The sequence below is a fragment of the Pipistrellus hanaki genome, assembly GCF_964339955.1.
Source record: "Pipistrellus hanaki genome assembly, chromosome: 11".
NCBI classification, from domain to species: Eukaryota; Metazoa; Chordata; class Mammalia; order Chiroptera; family Vespertilionidae; genus Pipistrellus; species Pipistrellus hanaki.
The window spans coordinates 13275534-13297706 of record NC_140513.1 but is presented as its reverse complement, the minus strand read 5'-3'; the positions used below and the strand labels follow the sequence as shown (position 1 = coordinate 13297706).

General features: G+C 41.1%; 1 protein-coding gene across 2 annotated transcripts; it reads left to right on the top strand.

Annotated features, from left to right (window-relative positions):
• The first annotated feature begins 4232 nt into the window (after window positions 1-4232).
• On the top strand, window positions 4233-22032 carry PSMD5 (proteasome 26S subunit, non-ATPase 5). 2 transcript variants are annotated; one of them, XM_084899177.1, is made up of 10 exons: window positions 4246-4484; window positions 7079-7223; window positions 8159-8272; window positions 8691-8819; window positions 11073-11182; window positions 14538-14680; window positions 15415-15606; window positions 18108-18217; window positions 18812-18952; window positions 21111-22032. In XM_084899177.1, exons 1-10 carry the CDS (start codon window positions 4312-4314, stop codon window positions 21366-21368), a joined length of 1515 nt encoding a protein of 504 aa, XP_084755303.1. In that variant the 5' UTR covers window positions 4246-4311; the 3' UTR covers window positions 21369-22032. The 2 variants fall into 2 exon arrangements, with proteins under 2 accessions (XP_084755304.1, XP_084755303.1); XM_084899178.1 differs by lacking the exon at window positions 7079-7223 and having other exon boundaries at window positions 4233-4484.
• Window positions 22033-22173: the final 141 nt, after the last annotated feature.

Genomic DNA, 22173 nt, shown 5'->3' with positions numbered 1-22173 from the left:
CTGCCCCGCCCCGGGCAGGCTGGTGGGAACCAGATAGTGGAGGGGGCGGGGTAAGAGTGAGACGTTTTCTCCGGACAACCCTCTCCCTAGAAACAGCCCAAGCACCATACGCAGACCTATAACCCTTACAAAAATAAACTTCCCCTTCTCATGCCAACAACAACAAAAATACCTTTAAACCCCCAGAGATGTACAGATAAAAAGACTAAGTTTCTTGGGTATACAAAACCTTCAGAAAGCAAAACGCACAAACACTAAGATATGTGCACTAAACTCTTCCACTTTATACAGCCCATCCAGCCAACAAGAAGCGAGATATACTCTGCTGCTTTCCTGTCCCCCAGACCCGCTCCCCCTCCCGGGATCTCCCTTCTAATCCTCCTGGGTTTAGAACACTCTTGCTCCCAACTGCTCTCCCTATGAGCTCACTCATCTTTCAGAGCAACGGGCCTTTCCCAGCGTTAATCCCACGGTCCTCTGTTGTTGCCCCGAGGCACTTGGTGCACATTTCTGTGGCAACATTTAACATCAACTATGGGGAGATGCAAACAAGTAAGCAAAGCATTGCCCTTCAGGAATGCAGAGTCCACTGTTGTCAGGGTTTCCAATTTTTAACCAAACTTTTTAATGTTAAACACCCTATGGCAGGAGAAGGGGCTGAGTGCACAAGGGCACAAGTAAACTTTTTTTTTTTTTTTTAATATATTTTGATTTTTTACAGAGAGGAAGGGAGAGGGATAGAGAGTTAGAAACATAGATGAGAGAGAAACACCGACCAGCTGCCTCTTGCACACCCCCTTGCACACCTGCCTGCAACCAAGGTACATGCCCTTGACCGGAATCGAACCTGGGACCTTTCAGGCCACAGGCCGACACTATATCCACTGAGCCAAACCGGTTTCGGCCAAACCCTTTTTTTTTTTAATTAAGGGAACTGTTCTGTATCTTGATTGTGGTGATAGTTACACAAGTGTTAAAAAGTTATACAAAATATATACTTTGTGAATTGTATTGTAAGTAAATAATACCTGAAACAGAAAGGCATTAGGGGGGCACTGGAAACCAATTCAAAACTGTTTTAAACTAAGCAGGTTAAACAAAACACATGTTAGCCAAATCTGGCCTGTGGACTGCCAGTTCACAGCCTCTGTTTGTTTTAAATCACCTGATCACCTGTTTTGTCCCATTCCCAGAGACTATGAATTCTCAGAGGAATGATGCATTTCCTAGCAGTGTTTGACAAAGTCAATAAATCAGCTGCAGCCCTATTCTTATCATTTACATCATTAGCTGTGCAGATGCAGGCAGCTTACTTAACCTCTCTGAGCTTGGAGTGGCAGGGAGGGAGAGGGCTTGGTAAAGGTCGGACTAATAGACCTTCATAGGTCTAAAGTGAGGGCTAACAGAGTAGATTAACGTAAAAGTGCTTTGTAAAATGTAAAAACACAGTCAGCATTTCAAGAGCAAGTATTCTCATGGCAACTATTGTTAACTTAGAAAATCTCCATTTGCAAGGTAAAAACTTCTGGGGGAAGGGGGAGGGGGAGAGAAATAGTTACAGTAAATGAGGCCAAGTGTCCTAAGAAAACCTTTATATTCAAAACTGTGATCTTGGATACCTATTAACTTATTAAGAAAGGCCACTGGTTAATGACCATTTGCCTTAAGTCCTGAGATGTCCCCAAGTTTAGCACAAAACCCCACACAGTTTAGGATTATAAACTTTTGTTTAACTAAATGATATGGATTCGTGGCTGGTGATTATAATAATGGTCATAAAGAAGGTGATGTTGGGGCAACAGCGCAAGGATGGCAAGAAATTAACTGTTATTTGGAAGAAACTGCCTCTGGAATCTCTTCTTCCTTCAACTCAGGCACCTTTACTCTTTCCACATTCCATTCCAAGGTTAGATTCCAGAAGTCCAATCCTGCATTTCTGGTTTTGGCAGATTTTTCAGATATAGTATCTTTTAAAATATATATATATTTTTTTATTGATTTTTTTTACAGAGAAGGGAGAGGGATATAGAGCTAGAAATATCGATCAGCTGTCCCTTGCACACACCCCCCACTGGGGATGTGCCCGAAACCAAGGCACATGCCCTTGACCGAAATCGAACCAGGGACCCTTCAGTCCCCAGGCCGACACTCCATCCACTGAGCCAAACTGGTTACGGCTATAGTATGATTCTTACTGCCACTGCTTGAGGGCCCAGACTGTTCTTCTGGAGGCTTCTTATTCTTTTAACTTTTCCTCCTCCTAATAGGCTTTAGTCCTTGGCTCAGACTAAAATTCAGACTCCCCTACAGACTCATTCTGTATTCACCTTCTTCATCCACACTTCCTCTATATTATGTCTTCCTTTTCTTCAACTCCTTTATTTTGAAGGTGCTCTTACACCTTTGTATAGGTATACAATTTATCAAAACCTTTTTTAAAAACCATTTTCAATCCAGGAAAGGATCCATATTAACTGCAGTATCAATGAAGACTTGGGCAGAGTGTAAGTCAGTATTCAATTTCCTTAGGTTCATCTTTACCTCTAATTCTGGAGACCTGACTTCTTCCTTATCTATACTCTTATCACCAAAACTTGAAACTAGAGCAGCTTATTCATTTCATTTTCATCCACTTTTTTCGGACTCTGATTCCCCCTCCCCCCCATCTTCTAGGGAAACATGCACAATCATTCACATCATCCCAAAGCTTCCACCAGGCTTTAGGAAGAGCAGCTAGTTTTGTATCATCCATTGCCTCTTTTATCACCACCAAAGTATCAGCAATGTTGTGCTTGCTGCCATGTTTCCTTCAAATTAAGGCAAGGTGGTTTTTTTTCCCCAATAGCGTCAGCAAAGTAGTCAAACATATGCTTGGTGTAAAACCTCCTGAATGCTTCAATTATTCCCTCATCCAAGGGCTGATGCTGATGATAGCAGTGCCATCCAGGGGGAGAAACACAGTATCATACTAGGATAAGCAAAACATAATAAGTCTGGGTGATTGAGACCTCTGCCCAAAATTAGCAACACTCTGAATTCAAGATGTTTTTCTGTTAAATAATTCTGGGCTTGATGGATAAACCAATTAATGAAACCAATCCAAAAAAGAAGGCAGCAGTTATTGACAGTCCGGTGACTGTGAACTTTTCCCAAAAGACAAATGTAAGGATTAGGGTCTTTATAAAGCCGTTATTATATCTTTTTGTCACTTGCAGCATTGGCACAACATTATGAGGAGAATCCTGTTCATAGCTTCCTCTAAGACTTCTAGGTTGTATTTTCCCCTAAAAGTCCACTAAGGGCGCACTTCCACTTCCAAAACAAGCTCCTGGCCTTGGCATGGAAGACCTGGTGAGGCACATAGGTTCTGGCTCTAATCAATTTCTGGAGTTGCCTGGAGTACTTAAGTGCCCACTGGACATTTAATTTCGCAGACTGTAAAGATTTCCCAAGCCATCCCTTTTCCCCGTGAAATGTATCTGGGTTGCCCTTCCTAGTGGTTTCCACCAGACACTTGTAATGCATTTGGGATGGCTACAGATGGCCTTCAGCTTCAGAACTGTCTCTCTCCCCCTCCTCCCCACCCTCTACCATCTGATCCCGTCCTTGACCCAAAAGGTTAACTCGGTCTCCATCTTCTTGATGTTTACATCCTGGGGAGTTCAGTAGAGAAGGGCAAAACGTGATGGCCTTCTAGTTTTTCTCAGTAGTGAGCATCGTTGACTCACGCCCAAAAGCGCCCCACGTCGGCGTGACGCCTTCTTTCAACTTCTGGAGATTTTTCACCATGTCTTCCAGAGGTATGGCTCTCCGCCTCCTCTGGATACATGTCTAACCCGGGATGAGGATGCCCATTGCCTCCGCTCTGCCCAGGTCGCAGGACCACTACCACGCCTGTCCGGGCCATAGCCGAGAGCGTGATTTGGGAGCCGGGATGCGGCTTAACCTTCAGTGAGTCCTTATGCCCTCTACTCCGCTTGCCAGGCATCATCTGTGGAGCCTTGGCGCTCCGTGGGAAATGGGAAAGCCGCCGGGAATGACTGCACGGCCAATGGAGGAGCAGCGCCTGAGAGGACGCCGCTCAGGGACCCCGCAACCACGAACGACCATTGGCTTGGCTCTAACGGAACCACATCTCGCGAGGCCTGGCATTACGGGACCTTGCGCGGTCCGCCAGCTCCTCCTGGCTACTGCAGTCACAGGGAGGCTACTTCCGTCAGATCTCGCGAGACTCGGAGAAGCCCGCCGGGAGCCGGGAGCCAGGAGCCTGGCAGGCGGCCGAGCCGGCACCTTCCTGCCCGAGGAGGCGTGATGGCGGCCCAGGCGCTGGCGCTGCTGCGGGATGTGTCGCGGCTGGAGGCGCCGCTGGAGGAGCTCCGCGCGCTCCAGTCGGTGCTGCAGGCGGTGCCGCTCAGCGAGCTCCGCGAGCACGTGGCGGAGCTGCGCCTTAGTCCACTTTTCTCCCTGCTCAGCCAGAACCATCGGTGAGAGCACCCCGCTGCTTGAGCGGCGTGGGGGTGGGAGCAGGCGGGGAGGGAGGCTCCGCCAAGTGTGGAGACGGGAGCGGGTGGGATGGAGGAAGGGCTTTACCCAGTCGCAAATAAAGGTTTTTAAAAAGCTGAAGTTTCAGAGGGGGAAGGACCCGAGGCTGAGAGGCAAGAATTGGGGTACAAGTCCAGCCCCTGAGCTGCTCCCCTGACCATCTCCTGGCCTCACTGCCTTCATCCTGGAAGTAGGCGTTGGGGGCGGGGAAGCCAGGTGGCCCACCTGCAGGGAGGACTCCACACTCGAGTGCACAAGTGCTTGACTTTTCTTTCTCCTCAGAGGGAGTCCTATCCTAGCAATTTTGCTAAATCCATCCACATTTTAGATTCATATACCGTTTGATCCAGTAATTTAACACGCAGATATACTTTCTATTTCATAATCTAGAAGAGTTAAAAAATATTTGTGATCCAAAATGTTTCTACTTGAAAATATTGTATGATCCCACTTATGTGAGGTACCTAGAGAAGTCACATTCATAGAGAAAGTAGAATGATGGTCGCCAGGGGCTGAGGGAAAGGGAAAAACGGGGCGTTCGTGTTGAATGGACGCAGTTTCAGTTTCAATGGGAGATGAAAACGTTCTGGAGTTTGATCCCGGTGATGACTGCACAACACTGTGGATGTACTTAATGCCACAGCACTCAGTGTACATATAAAATGCTTAAAACATGGAAACAGGAATTTCAGAGGATTGGGGGGGCGGGGGTTAAATGATATGCATATATGCATAGCCCATGGACACAGACAATAGTGTGGTGAAGGCCTATGAATGGGGTGGGGAGGGTCCATGGAGAAACAAAGGGGGCATCTGTAATACTTTCAATAATAAGGATAACATTTTAAAAAGAAAAAAAAAAAGATTAAAATGGGCCTGGTCACACTACTGACTCATGAACCAGCTCACAGTTTGATTCTCAGGATACACGCCCAGTAGGAGGCGTGCGAGAGGCAGTCCATCAATGATTCTCTCATCATTGATAGTTCTCTCTCCTACTTTATGAAATCAATTAAAAAGATGGTAAAAAAAATAAATAAATAAATTTTATGGTATGTACAATTGCAATTTTTTTTTATTGATTGGTTTTTGGAGAGAGAAGCATTGATTTGTTGTTCTACTTATTTATGCATTCATTGGTTGATTCTCCTAACTGGAGATCAAACCTGCAACCTCAGTATATGGGGACTGCACTCTAACCAATTGAGCTACCTACGTAGGACTGCTTTTTTTTATTTTTTATTTATTTTTTTTTTTGAGGAAAAGAAACCCATTAGCGGTCTCTGCCCCCCTTCAGCTACTCTCCAGGTTCTGGCAGCCTGTGATCTGCTTTCTGTCTCTGAATTTGTCTATTCCGGATATTGCATGTAAATGGAATCATTGTCAAATAGAAGTCTCTGTGTCTGGCTTCTTTCACTTACTGTATTTTCAAGGTTCATGTTGTAGCATGCTTCAGTACTTCATTCCTTTTTGTGGGAATATTCCTTTGTGTGGATAGAACACATTTATGCATTTAATTGATGGGCGTTTGAATATTCGTGTACAAATTTTTGTGTGAGCATGTTTTCAGTGATCTTGGGGATATGTTCATTTTTAAAGTATATTTATTGCTTAATGGCCTTTTAGCAAGATCATACCAATTTAATAGTGTGTTTCCTATTAGCTCAGTTGCTTTTACTGCCTATTAAGAGACAAAGAGAAGTTGTTCTTGAAATACCTTCTGAATGTACAGCTGGTAGCCATCAAATTCTGATTAATTTACTTCTTTAATAGCTCTTGAACCTCTTCCACTCTTTCATCACCTCACCATAAACTTATAACTGAAAATTCTATCTCTTAACACTGACCGAGTGATTTCTAGAAGTCCGATCTAATCATGTTAATTCTGCTTTAAAATCACATCTTGACTTGCCATTGCTGTCTGGGAAAAGGTGAAATCCCATAGCAGGACAGAAAAAAAAAAGAAAAAAAAAACACAATCAAAATCTGATTGCTGTGCATTTTTAAAAATTTCATTTCTTGACATTCATCTTCTTCCTTTTACCTTCTTCCCACTTCTCTCCCGTTCTCATCCCAGTCATGCCAAGTTACTTGTGGTTCCTTGAATGCATAACACTCTGTGCCTTTTCATGTGCTACTATGCCCTTTACCTTTCTTTTCTTCTCTTGGGTAACTTAAAAATGTGCTCAGGTATACCCTGTACCCTTTGTTCTTTATTGAGTTCCCACAGCTTCCAGCATTAAGCTAGTGTTTATCAACCATGATTATAGTTGCCTTTTTTTCTGTATCTCCCATTAGACTGAGCTCCTTGTGGTTATAGAATATATCTTATCATTCTTTGCAGCCCCAGCACAGGCATGGCACATAATAGGTACTTGGCAAATGTTTAATATTAAACATTTAATGTTAAAGTAGAAGCCGATGTTTTGAAGAGAAGTGTATGTGGAGATCCTCGATGAGCCAGGTGTCAGATATTATTAGATTCCTTTCTACTTGAAAGGACACGAACTAATGAGGTCTATGGTGTCTCCTTTAGGGAACAGACCACTTTGTGTGTATCCATTCTGGAGAGATTGCTCCAGGCTCTGGAGCCAGTTCACGTGGCTCGGAACTTCAGGGTTGACCTGCAGAGGGGGCTGACTCACCCCAATGATTCCGTAAAAATCCTCACTCTATCCCAGGTATGAACTCTTGCTAGCACACATAACAAGGGAACCAACCCTTAGTGATCACCTGCTCTGGGCGAGATTCTGTGCAGGGAGATGAAGAAAACATGATCTTTCACTGTCCCTAGGGTGTGTCTAGTCTATTCGAGTGTACATAACTGTGACCAGGGAGATACAAGTTAAAGTAAGAAGTTCTAAGTACCATCGGCAGTATTCATTTATCAAATACTGAGTTACTTTTACATGCCAGGCACTGTACCGTATGCTGTTAGAGCTACCAAGGTAAAGAAAGCATTTCTTTCCTTGCTTAGAGGATCCTCTAGACTAGAGAAAAAAGATTGCCATGCTAAGTCATGATACTGGCATAAACAAAGTTCTGATGTAAAGGTTACTAAACCAACAAATTAAAACAATTATCACTCTGGCAATCAAAACATGCCGCTATTTGGGTGAAGAACTGTTGCTGAGAATGTTAGGATCTGAGCAGTTAGTTTATCCAGTAGGTATTCAATTATTGTTTTTTCTTTTCTCCTCTAAAGTGTTTATTCAACAAATTGGGAAAAGTATCAGTTTGTCATTTATGTGCCAGACACTGTAGTATGTCCTTTACCTACTTAGTCTCATTTAATCTTCATTACTATCCTGTACTTAAGTATTGTGTTCTCACTTTACAGGTAAGAAATTAGGCCCAGAGAAGTTATTTAATTTTCCCAGGATTTCAGTTTAGCTAAAAATAAATAGAACTAGGATTTTTATTGCTTTTACTCACTGAGATGTCTCAACATTTTTTTTTCTTTAATGCATTTGGGTTATTTGGAATTTTTAATGACTTGTCTTATAGTTGTAATCAGTAACTCTTAAAATAACTGCACACTAAGGTTATTTGACCGTCATATGTTCACTTGTTGCCCTACCTTGGAAGAGTATTTCTGATTGTTTTTTTCTTTCAGGTTGGAAGAATTGTTGAAAATTCTGATGCGGTTACTGAGGTTCTAAATAATCCTGAATTACTAAAACAAATCATTTATTGTATTGGTGGAGAGAATCTATCTGTAGCTAAAGCGGTGAGTCAGCTGCAACAATCCACTTAAACATGCAGAGGTATCTGTGTCTTAAACGACAAAGAAAGACTTTCTGGATTGAGAGGTGGACGGTTAGAAGGGATAATTGTATAATTGCAGCTTCATATAGATGGTGTCAAATAAGTACAAGTAAATGCCTTCTATTTTCTATAGTACACATATCTAAGTTATCTGCCATAGGGTTTATATGGGGTTACTTCCTAAGAAGCAAAATTTACATAATTATTTTCTGTTGAGAATGCTGTGCATCTTTTCCAATTACAAATAGTAATAGCTAAAACATAGTGAATGCTCATGGGACAGGGTGCATTCCATACTCTAATTTTCACATCAGTCCTGTGCAGTAGATATTACTATTTTGTGTTTTTATGAATTAAGGGACATTTTCTTTCCTTATAAGGCCATTAAATCCCTGTCAAGAATATCACTCACCCAAGCTGGACTGGAGGCTTTATTTGAAAGCAATCTGCTGGATGATTTGAAAACTGTAATGAAAACAAATGACATTGTTCGATATAGGGTCTATGAGGTAAGTTGGAAATCTCACTTTCTGATGCCTACGATTCAGAATGCAGGAAGGGTTACCTTGGAAGGCAAGATGGGTCATTTAACATGCATTTATTGAGTATATAGTCCGTGTTAGGCCATATATTAGTTACTGGAGAACTCTCCACCTAGTATGTGAGACAATCATAAAAATATGTATACTGCTTTATCTACTATGGTAGAAGAGATACCATTGAAACTAGACTTTGAAAAACTTAGTTGTAATAATAGTAGTAGTAAGAAGAAATGCTTCCCATTTACACCAGCTTTCTACTGAGCACTGTGCTAAATCCTCACATGTATTGTCTTGGTTCTCACAATAATCCCTATATACTACTATTATTAACCTCACTATTAATGGAGTAATTGGCCCAAGGCCACACAATTAATAAGCTGTATATTTAAAACAAATCCTCTATAATCTAATTCCCTCTTCAGAGCTTACTAGCATGCCTTGATACTGATTTTCTTTCTGCCTCTCTAGCTGTTTCTTCTAAGTCTCCTGGCTTGTTATCCTTTATTGAGCTATTAATTGTTGGGGTTTGTGAAGGCAGAATCCCAAACTCTCGTCTCCTTGTAATCTGTATTCATTTTTTGGCAATATTAGTCATCCTGTGATTTCAGTGCCCACCAGTAATGGTGATGACTTTCATATGTAACCCTCCAACCCAGACCTACCTTTCTTTTGAGCTCAGATCTTCATGTCCAACTGTTTATTATCTCCTTGGACATATTCTGGGCCCCTCACATTCATGTTGAAACCAAACTCCTGATCTTTTCTAACCACTTCATGCCCTTAATAAAAAAAACAGCAACAACAAACTGGCTCTGTCTCATAGTCCATGTGGTTGGCTATTAGACCTCTAGCTCATTCTCTAAGAGGCTTTGTTCTCCTGGCCACATATCCATTCAATCATCATGCTGTGTCAGTTTTTCTTAAACCCAAGCATTTGTCTTCCTTGATAAAGCCACTAGCACCCAAGTCTAAGCTACTGATCTCTCACCTGAACTACTTTAACTGCATCCAAACTGGTTGCTCTTATCCATTTTTGTCACTACTACTCTATCTTAACATGTAATCGGCATGATCTTTTAACCAAGAGGTTGTGGATTCAATTCCTGGTCAGGGCACATACCTTTGTTGTGGTTTAATGCCCCGTCAGGACATGTATGGGAGCCAACCAATCAATGTTTCTTCTTATTAAATCAATAAACATATTCCCAGGTGAGGATTTAAAAAACAAAAAATAAAATCTGTTTTTGTCATTTCTCTGCTTGAAATCCTCTAGTAAGCCCTTAGAACATACTTGATAAATGAGTAAGTGAATGACTGACGGAATGCATGCATGAAAGAATGAGTTATTTATTTATTTATTTAAATATATTTTATTGATTTTTCACAGAGAGGGAGAGGGATAGAGAGTCAGAAACATCGATGAGAGAGAATCATCGACCAGCTGCCTCTTGTACACCCCCTACTGGGGATATGCCTGCAACCAAGGTACATGCCCTTGACCAGAATAGAACCCGGGACCTTTCAGTCTGCAGGCCGACTCTCTATCACTGAGCCAAATCGGTTTCGGCAAGAATGAGTTATTCTTGCATTCTTTTTATTGTTGCTGATTCGGCTTTTGTACCTTGATAATTTCTTTCGTAAAAAGTGCAGATACACCCACATGTAATGGAGTGTTATCGATTGCCTCTCATACGTGCCCCAACTGGGAATTGAACCGGCAACCTAAGTGTGTGCCTTGACTAGGAATCAAACCTGCAACTTTTTTTTTTTTTTTTTAATATATTTTATTGATTTTGTACAGAGAGGAAGGGAGAGAGATAGTGAGTTAGAAACATCGATGAGAGAGAGTCATCGATCAGCTGCCTCCTGCACACCCCCTACTGGGGATATGCCTGCAACCAAGGTACATGCCCTTGACCTGAATCGAACCCGGGACCTTTCAGTCCCCAGGCCGACGCTCTATCCATTGAGCCAAACCGGTTTCGGCCAGACCTGCAACTTTTTGGTGTATGAAATGATGCTCCAAACAACTGGGCCGCCTGGCCGGGGCCCAAAGTAATTTCTTATTTGTTCAGTGAAATTTTCCTACTTGTGGAGATAAATATATATAATAGATTTTTTAAAAATTTCTTATAAAGTGCCTACTCCTGCATGTATCATAAAAGGAGATTTAACAAATTTGGGGTTGTTTTAACCCTTTCTGTTTTTCTCTTCTTTCAGCTAATTGTGGAGATCTCTTCTGTGTCACCAGAATCTCTAAACTACTGTTCCACCAGTGGGCTGATAACCCAGCTCCTCAGAGAGCTGACTGGAGAGGATGTGCTGGTCAGGTATGTTGGCTGAGAGAGTTCTCAGAGCACCATGTCCTCCTTTGGAGGGCCAGAAAACAAACCTGGGACTTCCCTTCCCTCTTGGAGCTTGTGCCTAGCTTGCAGTCTCATGACAAAGCATATTCTGAAGAAAAGGCCTTTAGAAAATTGCTCAAGTGATATTGTAACAACATACTGGAACTTAGTATGTAGCCCCATATGAGAATACAGCTACTTTTTTTTTTTTTTTTTTTTTTTTTAATTGATTTTGTACAGAGAGGAAGGGAGAGAGAGAGAGAGCTAGAAACATCGATGAGAGAGAGTCATCAATCAGCTGCCTCTTGCACACCCTGTACTGGGGATATGCCCGCAGCCAAGGTACATGCCCTTGACCGGAATCGAACCTGGGTCCCTTCAGTCCCCAAGCCGACGCTCTATCCATTGAGCCAAACCGGTCTCGGCTACAGCTACTTTAAAAAATATATATATTTTTATTGATTTCAGAGAGGGAAAGAGATGGAAACATTAATGATGAGAGAGAATTATGGATCGGTTGCTTCCTGTAAGCCCCCTACTAAGGATTGATCCCGCAACTCCGGCATGTGCCTTTGACCGGAATCGAACCTAGGCCCCTTTAGGCTGACGCTCTATCCACTGAGCCAAACTGGTTTCAGCCAAATTCTTGATAACTATATTGTTGTGGGGTCGAACCCTGGGAATAGACACCAGGTTGGCAGAGGCAGGGAGCACGAGGGTCCCAGGTGGTGAAGGTGCTCCCACCCAGGCGAGGCATTTTCACCTGGCAGTCCTCTGGAAAAATCGCTTGCGTCCTGCGGATGCAGGTGGCATGGGCGGAACCGGTGACCTCTATACTGCAATCAGACTCCCTGACCTTTCTGAAAAGGTCTTACTGATTTTAAAATTATAACTTAAGAGTTGACACACACACAAAGACCAAGCGGCCCACAAAATATTTTCCTTTTAAAGATTTTACAATGTACTGTAATCATTAATTACATTAAACTTAAATGGTCAATTGAAACAAACAGTTCTGAGACCGTTCCTCCACCACTGATCAAGACTGGGTGGCGGCAAAAATAAGATTCATTTAGGTGTTTTTGTTTTAGTTTGCTGGGCAGACTTGGTGACTTTGCCAGCTCAAGCTTCCTTCTTGTAAATAGTTAATTTTAGAATTTGGTCTCTGCTTTTAACCTTTTTGGGCCATAATTGTTACAACTTCGTACCTCCAAATTAATAAGCATATAAATCTTGTTAGATGGCTGATTCCCCTCTGACAGAAAGCACAGCACCCCTGGGAAAAAGGAATCCCAGTGGCCACTCGGGGCAGTTTGCTAGCCGTTAAAGCACTCAGCTTTAAACAAATTAAAGGTTTCTTTCTTTCTCTTTTTTTTTTCTTTTTCACACTTATATGAACAAATAATTTATACCCAAGCACACAAACAAAATATCAAACAAATGTCTGTACTTATACCCTTTCAGTAAACAAGTAACATTACAATGTTTCAGCAAAACAGAAATGGCACTCATGTTGGACAAAGGAAATAAGACTAATACTCTAGGAACTGTGAGGGGAAAGTTATCCTACAGACCGGCGTTCAGACCGGCGTTGACCTGGGAAAAAGAGTGGTTAAATCAAAAGCATTAACATCAGCTGTATTTGTCCGCCCATTTCTTGAAGTCCTGGAAATTTTTCAAAAAACCTTGTAGAGGGGAGCACGGAGACATAAACAAACCTTGAACATTTTGACAGAGACCAAAACACAAAACAAATAGGCCTGACACAAACACAAGACAACCCGTCCGGACACCTAGAGCCGAGGACACACACCATAGTGTCCTCCCGAGCCAAGGACACCGTCGTGTCCTCTGGCCAGAGCCTGGAGGTTAAGCCACGTCCAGCCCTCCAAGGACTCTTACCCTTTTGAGATCTCAACCTGGGCGCCTTACCTCCTGAGACAAGTCTTCCCTTTTTCAATAAATCCTTGCGGCTTCTGTCTCCGGCTAAAGTCCCCGAGAGGAGGGAGAGCCTCCTGCCCCTCCTGAGGGGTCCCTCTCTCCTGCTGGAGGGAGAGCCTCCTGCCCCTTCCGGGGGGGGGGGGGGGGGTGTCCCTCCTCTCGTGTGAGGGAGAGCCTCCTGCCCCTACTGGGGGGGTCCCTCTCTCCTCTCTTTCGGGTATCTCCAAATGTTGTGGGGTCGAACCCTGGGTTCAAAATAAGACCACCGGAGACTGATTAATTAATTTTTAAAAAGCAGGCAAGGATTTATTGAACTGGCCAGGACAGCCGCGAGAGCACCACACGCAGGTGGTCTTCACATGCACCGTTTCAGGGGTAGGCAGTCCCTTTTAAAGATTCAAACCATAGGAATTTTCCTTTGTTTTAAATTCTAAATCCTGAAGACTAAATTCTAAAGACTGGGGACAGCCCGCAGGGTTGGTTCCCAGTCACATCCTGCTGGACATTGGAATGTGGCCCTATCTTGCGATAGCCGATAACACAGAAGCAGAGCTCAGCGGTTAGTCTCTAAAGGTTATCTACAGTTTCTATCCCTGAAGCTACTGAGTCAGTGGGAATTAATCTCCTGTGGTCCTGGTCCAGGCAAGGGAAAATTGCCTTAGCCTCCAGGTCTTCACCTGGAAGCTGAGGTAAGTACCCAGTGTTTTAATCAGATGTAACAGCCACACTTAGCAGGGTTAAAATTCAAACGGCAGTTTTTACCAAAGTATGGTTGCCACTATATCTCAATATAATCAGGATTATGGTTACCCGGGGTCTTACAGTTCTGTTCTCTGTGCTTTTGTATATGTTTGACATATCAAGATAAAACAAAAGTTGTGGTGTTTTGGTTTTTTTTTTCAATCTCTTAGGAAGTAGCTTTATTATAGTTGAAATAATAAGTGCACCTTAAGTCAGAAAGTCAAGATTTAAGTCTAAACTGTACCTTGTAATAAAGATGTGATCCTGGCTGAAACCAGTTTGGCTCAGTGGATGGAGCATCGACCTGCGGACTGAAGGGTCCCGGGTTCGGTTCCGGTCAAAGGCATGTACCGGGGTTGTGGGCACATCCCCTGTGGGAGGTATTCAGGAGGCGGCTGGTCGATGTTTCTCTCTCATTGATGTTTCTAGCTCTTTCTCCCTCTCCCTTCCTCTCTGGAAAAAAAAAAAAAAAAAAGAAAAGATGTGATCCTGGACAAGTCTCTGAAATTTTCTCATCCTACTCATCCTATACCCTCACGTGAAAAGTAGAGCCAGGATTATTGACCTTTCAGATTTCGTGGGAAGAATTAAATAAGATAACCTACATGAAAACAATTCGTAAACCATGCTAATCATATGCTAAATCTTGGCATTTCAGAGCCACCTGTATAGAAATGGTGACTTCAATGGCATATACTCATCATGGACGACAGTACCTTGCTCAAGAAGGAGTGATTGATCAGATATCTAATATGATTATTGGGGCAGATTCGGACCCTTTCTCTAACTTCTATTTACCAGGTGAGAAATACTGATGCCTGTAGAAATGATGTGCATGTTTTGTTTCTGAATTATCGCTGTCAGAGCTTATCATCTTTAGAGCTTATTCCCTTGAGATGATACCTGACTCATAGCCTCTTAATGAGGTAGAATCTATTGCTCAGGGAGCCATGCACTATTGATTCTGATTTTCTGGAAATACTACTGTTTAGATCATTAGGATTGTTTCCTGTGCAGTTCAGCCAAAAGAAACATAAATTAAAATACTAAGTGGTATTTACAGTATATTCACAGATTCACCAAATCTTTGAGTTGTAATCTTTAGCTAATATAGGAACTATTCCCAGCTATTCTGTTCAAGGACATGATTGATTAGTTCTTCTTGAGCATTTTCAGAAATTGGAGATTTACTCCTTCATTAGATAGCCTAGATTACTTCATTGAAGAAAGTATCCTTTAAAATTTCTTCCTAATAATGTCGCCAAACTTACCTTCCTATGATTTGTATCCACTGATTGTTGTTCTTTGTTCTCCCTCTTGCTTTTTGAACCCAGCTCCATTAACACTCTGGGGACCACTCTTTTTAGGTCCTCCAGTATTTCCTTAAGGTCTGTCTGATTTCAAGACAACATAGGACTAAGAAGCCTTTCTTTTTCTGGCTTGTAGTTTATCACTGTCCTTGTGAAAACATAGGACCTGCAGTTTATGCTATCTTCTTCCCCTATTAAAATATATTTTTTTGTAAATATCTCTAGGATTTGTGAAGTTTTTTGGGAACTTGGCCATCATGGATAGTCCTCAACAGATCTGCGAGCGTTTTCCAGTTTTTGTGGAAAAAGTCTTTGAAATGACAGAAAGTCAGGACCCCACCATGACTGGCGTAGCAGTGGACACAATTGGAATTCTGGGGTCCAATATTGAAGGAAAACAGGTTTTACAGAAGACAGGTTGGTATGACTTGTTTTGGCTTTCTTTAAGTTTTCATTTAATATGTCTTTATTTATTTTAAAGAGAGAAGAAGAGAGGGAGAGAGAAACATCAATTGGCTGCCTCTTGCATATTTGGGCATGTGCCCTGACCATGAATCAAACTGGTGACTTCTCAGTACAGGGAGTGATGCTCAACTAACTGATCTATACCAGCCAGGCCAGAGATATCTTAATTTTTGACAAGGCTTCAATATATAAGTTTGCTGGCTGGCACATTAATTGCATTGTTAAAACTATTTTTATATTGGGCAGTCTTTTACCACAACCTTGAACTCATTCCTAAAAAGTCTCATAATTATTAGTGAATATTTTTTTAGAGCTTAGCTGGAACAAGCACTCTTTCCTGCTACATCTTCCTTAAATAGTATTCATGGTAAAAAGATGATGGGCTGGAGCAGAAAGAACTGGGTTCTTTCACTGTCTTAGCTTTTTTATTTATATTTACTTCACTATTCGTTTTCCTTGTGTGTTTTTTTTCCCTCCCAAATCTTTATTGTTTAAAGTATTTCATTTTCCGGGGTGTTGATCTGTAAGTGGTTTAAAATTATTAGATTTTAAAATTTATTCTTAAAAATATAAAAGTTTATTAATAAAAAAAAACAACAACAGAAAAAAGGAAATTAAAAAAACTGATGAACAATATTAACTGTTGATTATAATAAAATCAGAGATATGGGAGGGGAGTGGACTGACAATTCTCTGGGAAAAGGGGAGTGGTGGATGCGGGAAGAGACTGAACATAAACTGCACCTATGAATGAGGACAATGGGAGGTGGGGAAAGGGCAGAGGGTGGGGTGGGAACCTGGTGGAGGGGGGAAGAAATAAGGAACCTTTGTAATAATATGAACAATAAAGATTGATTTTTAAAAAAATAAAAAAATAAAAATAAAAATAAAAGTATTTCATTTTCCTAATTTTTAAAAAAGGGTATAACAACTACTTTTCAGGGTTATTATGAATATTTAATGAAAAGCCACATTTTTATATGTGTAATGTCAAGGACTGGGGAAAAATTATTACAAGATGTTATGTTAAGAGTGATGCTTTTGTCCTGGACAGTGTAGTTCAGTTGGAAGAGTGTTGTCCCATGCACCAAAAGGTCACTTGCTCAATTCCTGGTCAGGAACATGCCTGGGTTTCTGGCTTGATCCCCAGTAGTCAGCCATTGATCTCTCAGATCAATGTTTCTCTCTCTTTCCTTCCCTTCCTCTCTCTCTCTGAAATCAATAAACCCATTTTTTAAAATGTGGTACTTTATCGAACATCCTTGCATATCTTGAAAGCACTGAATTTGGCACCAAAAAATTAATTTGGTGGCACTGTTAAAACCCTTGTATGAAGTGTATGTTTAAAATAATAAACCGTTGTGTATCACAATTAGTATCCTTGTTATATGTACTTTTCTAAGTGCATTTTCCTGTGACATAGAACCCTTTTACAATCCTTCAAAGAACATACTGTTGTCATTCTCATTTTATAGATAAGGTAGTTGAAACTCAGAGAAGTTAAGATAATTTTCTAAGATCATACAGACTGTGTGGCAGCTGCTACTCCAATCCACATCCTTTGATTCCTAATCCTCCACACTTTGACTCATATATGCTGTATTGCATATGAATGTTTGTTGTAGGCGTCTCACTTGGTCTCTGACTACATGTTTATTTTTATATTGGTTTAGGTTGGTAGAGGTCATAGTATTTGAAAGCAAAGCACACTTTAAAAAATCTTCCTTCACGTAAGATAGCTATTATTTAAAAAAATAACTGTTGACAAGGATGTGAAAATTTTATGTTATTAGTATTTTACCCTTATATATATATATATATAGTGGGAATGTAAGTGGTGTGGCCATTGGGGAAAACTGTAGTGGTTCCTCAAAAAATTAAACATGGAATTACCATATGATCCAGCAATTCCAAAATAATTGAAAACAGGCTCAAATAGATATTTGTATATCTGTGTTCATTATTAGCTATTATTTACAATAGCCAAAAAGGGTAGAAATTACTCATGTTCGTTGATGGATGAAAGGATAAAGTATGGTGTGTACATACAATGGAATATTAATCAGACTTATGAATGAATGAAAATCTCATACATGCTACAAAGAAAAACCTTGAAGACATGTGAGTGAAATAAGCCAGACACAAAAGGATAAATACTGTATAATTGCGCTTATACACTACCTAAAGTTGTCAAATATGCAGAGATAGAAAGTAGAATTGTGGTCACCAGGGAATGGGGACATTAGGGAATGGGGAGTTAATATTTATTATAATTAGTACAACTTTTAATTTGAAATAATGAAAAAGTTCAGGAGATGGATGGTAGTGATGGATGTACAACAATGTGAATGTGCTTAATGACACTGAGCTATATGCCTAAAAATAGTTAAAATGGTAAATTATTTCATTTTATTTGTATTTTATGACAATAAAAACTATCTCATCTCTCAAAGGAACTCGATTTGAACACTTACTGAAGCGGATAGGATATCAAGCAAAGAATGCCTCAACAGAACTCAGAATTAGGTGTTTGGATGCGGTTTCATCTCTTCTTTATTTACCAGTAAGTAGAGTGGGAAATTATTGAAACATAGTGGGATGTGTTGGGAGAATAAGTCTGTACGAGTTAACATAATACTGGTTAATTAATATAAATGTTGATCAGATAAATGCCATCTTTCTTACTCTTAGTAAAAGAGTGTAACCATCATTCATTCATGATTAGTGACATGTGGAATCATAGAGTATTGGAACTGGATCAGACCCTAGATATTGCTTAATCAACCTCATTAAAAAACTTGATAAAGGCCCTAAATGGTTTGGCTCAGTGGATAGAGTGTCGGCCTGTGGACTGAGAGGTCCCGGATTCTATTCCAGTCAGGGACATGTACCTTGGTTGCGGGCGCATCCTTAGTGGGGGTTGTGCAGGAGGCAGCTGATCGATATTTCTCTCTTATCAGTGTTTCTAACTCTATCCCTCTCCTTTCCTCTCTGTAATAAAATCAATAAAATATGTTTTTTTAAAACCTGATAAAATCTGGGATGAGTTTGGGGAAAAGTGCTCTAGACTTGGCAGAGATCACACAGCAGATTACTGACAGAGTGCTATGTTTCCTGACTTCCAAATGTCTTGCGATTTTTCTTTTCTGTCCTGTAGCCTGAGCAGCAGACTGATGACCTCCTGAGAATGACAGAATCCTGGTTCTCTTCTTTATATCGGGACCCTCTGGAGCTCTTCCGTAGCATCAGTAACCAACCCTTCCCTGAACTCCACTGTGGTGCCTTAAAAGTGTTCACGGTAGGCAACCCCTTCTTTCCCACAGGTCCTCTGGGACTCTGTCAGTTCAACACATGAGTGCTTTCACTGAGCCAGGCACTGTGCCATGTTCCAGGATACACAAGTGCATAGTAGTTTCTGGCCTCTGCTGTTACTATAGACTAATGAGGGAGACAGGTGAGTGTACATACAGTTTCAGTAAATGGTATTAGATGCTGTGGCAGAGCACAGAGTACTATGAGTTCACAGAATTAATTCCAGATTCCTTATCTACCATCAAGTAAGCCCTTATTGTCCTAACCAGTCTCCTTCATGAGCCTTATTTCTGGCCCTTCCCTTTCTGGCCCTTAATGCTCTAGTGATACCAAACTGCTTGCTTCATTTCTCTGGGCCTTCATGTGCCCTCTGCTTTAAACATTCTTCCCTGACTTTGCTTGTTAACATCTTACTCACACTTCAAGGACTGATCAGGTATCTCTTTAGTGAGCTTTGTTCAAACCCACAAGGTTGAGTTAATAAATGTTGGCTCTTGTATTTTGCATGTATTTATTCATTCAGCAAAAACTTTTAAAACATATTTTTGTTGATTTCAGAAAGGAAAGGAGAGGGAGAGAGAGATTGAAACACCAATAATGAAAGACTCATTGGTCAGCTGCCTCTGGCTCAGCCCCTACAAGGGTTTGAGCCTAATTGAACCATGACCTCCTGGTCAGCGCTTAATCACTAAGCCATACCAGCTGGGCACATTCAGCAAATATTGATTTTTTTGGTGGGGTTTTTTGGGATTATACCTCTGCGTTCTATTTATTACATTACTAGTGGCCCGGTGCATGAAATCCATGCACTCGGAGGGGGGAGGGTCCCTTAGCCCAGCCTGTGCCCTCTTACAGTCTGGAAGCCCTCAGGGGATGTCTGACTGCTTTGGAGGTGAGAGAGGCTCCAGCCACCACCACTGTGCTCACCAGCCTTGAGCCTGGCTTCTGGCTGAGCAGCACTCAGGGGATGCACTGACCACCAGGGGGCAGTTCCTGTGTTGAGCATCTGCTCCCTGGTGGTCAGTGCACATCATAGCAACTGGTCGTTTCGCTGTTCGGTCGAATATTAGCCTTTTATATAGGTCAGTAGTTGGCAAATTGCGACTCACAAGCCACATGCGGCTCTTTGGCCCCTTGAGTGTTCTAACGCCACTTCTTCAAAATAGACTCATCCAGGCCGAAAACCGACTTATGCTCATGGGCCATGAAATTTCAATCACACTGTATGTGCATGCCCACACATGGTATTTTTTGGAAGAGCCGCATATGGCTCACGAGCCGCGGTTTGCTGACCACTGATATAGGATGTTGAAAATGTTTATTTATTGACCTGTTAAACAGAGTTTGTTGAGAATAGGAACCATACCTGATGTTTCTTTGTAGTCCTAGCATTTACCATATAACCAATTTATTTATTTTTTAATAAATATTATTCTTAATGTTTATTTCATTTTTGTATTATAATTTACTTACCCCCTCACTGTTAGACATTCATATTATAACTGTCACACTGTAATGAATATCTTTTTTAAAAATATATCTTTATTGCCAAAACCGATTTGGATTAGTGGATAAAGCGTTGGCCTGCGGACTGAAGGGACCCCGGTTCGATTCCGGTCAAGGGCATGTGCCTTGGTTGCGGGCACATCCCCGATGGGGGGTGTACAGGAGGCAGCTGATTGATGCCTCTCTCTCATCAATGTTTCTAACTCTATCCCTCTCAATTCCTCTCTGTAAAAAAATCAATAAAATATATTAAAATATATATATATATATATCTTTATTGATTTCAGAGAGGAAGGGAGTGATAGAAATATAAATGATGAAAGAGAATAATTGATCAGCTGCCTCCTACATGCCCCCTTGACCTGAATCAAACCCAGGACCCTTCAGCCCACAGGTCAATGCTCTATCCACTGAGCAAAACTGGCTAGGGCTATAATGAATATCTTTGTATACAAAGACTTTTTTTAACATTTAGATTTTCTTAAAGTAGGTTCCCAGGAGGGAATTTACTTGGGCAAAACATTAACATTTTTAAGGTTCAGGTTGCCAAATGTTTTTTCTACAGATTGTGCCACCGACTAACAAACTTAATTTCTTAAGACTCAAAGGAATTGTGTTCTCTCTGCCTTTCATTCCAGGCCATTGCAAACCAACCCTGGGCTCAGAAACTTATGTTTAACAGTCCAGGTTTTGTAGAGTATGTGATGGACCGATCCACGGAGCATGACAAAGCTTCAAAGGATGCCAAATATGAACTGGTAAAAGCACTCGCCAATTCCAAGACAGTTGCAGAAATCTTTGGGAACCCAAATTATTTGAGACTCAGAACTTACGTGAGTGAAGGTCCATACTACGTGAAACCTATTTCCACAACAGCAGTGGAAGGAGCTGAGTGATTTCTTCTAGAATCTAAATCAATTTTGGACCAAAATTTCTCCTAAGCCATTTGACTCTCTGTATTAACAGAGACTTCTCTCCCTCCAGAATTATCATAGAGTGTTGAACCTAATTTTTATCACCAGCATTTGTTGTGTTTCTACATAAAGTACAGTGTGAAACCAAGAGAGCACAAACTTGCTTATAATTGAAGCAGATATTTTTCACATTCATTTGACTGTCTTACTGTTTACAAGAAGATGGAAGTTTTGTTCAAGTTTGCTTCAGCCCTGGCCAGGTGGCTCAGTTGGTTGGTGCGTCGTCCTGTATACCAAAAGGTTTCGGGTTTGAGTCCAGGTTGCAGGTTCGATTACTGGTTGGGTTGCATACATGAGGCAACCCATCAGTGTTTCTCCCTTCCTCTCTCTAAAATCAATAAGTAAAATCTGCTTGAACTAAAATAGAACCAAATTGTTTCTCTTTGCCATCTTTTTTTTTTTTTTTTTAATCCTTTGCTCTCTCTTGGTTCTATTTACAAAGTTTTGGATAAAAATATTCTCTGAAAAACAAGCCAAATGGGATCTCAAAATTATGTTCTCTATAATAATAAATACTTTGAAAAGATCTTTTTCTTTTTTTGTTGTTGCTATATTTCCTTTGAAAAATAAACTTTTAAAGAATGTTTCTAGTTTTCTAGATGCTTTTTAAAAAATATTTATCAATGGATTTTACTCTTGCGTTTTTTTTGGGCGGGGGAGGAGGAGTGGGGAGAGGAATGATAACATGCTAATTCAGAAAGGTCTCCAGACTTTATTTATTGGTGGG

Bases quoted from the DNA above. Each gene is read 5' to 3' on its own strand.
- PSMD5 (XM_084899177.1), top strand. From the start codon at position 4,312: ATGGCGGCCCAGGCGCTGGCGCTGCTGCGGGATGTGTCGCGGCTGGAG. The intron at 8,820-11,072 runs GTAAGTTGGAAA...CTCTTCTTTCAG, and splicing joins TTCGATATAGGGTCTATGAG to CTAATTGTGGAGATCTCTTC. The intron at 15,607-18,107 runs GTTGGTATGACT...CATCTCTCAAAG, and splicing joins ACAGGTTTTACAGAAGACAG to GAACTCGATTTGAACACTTA.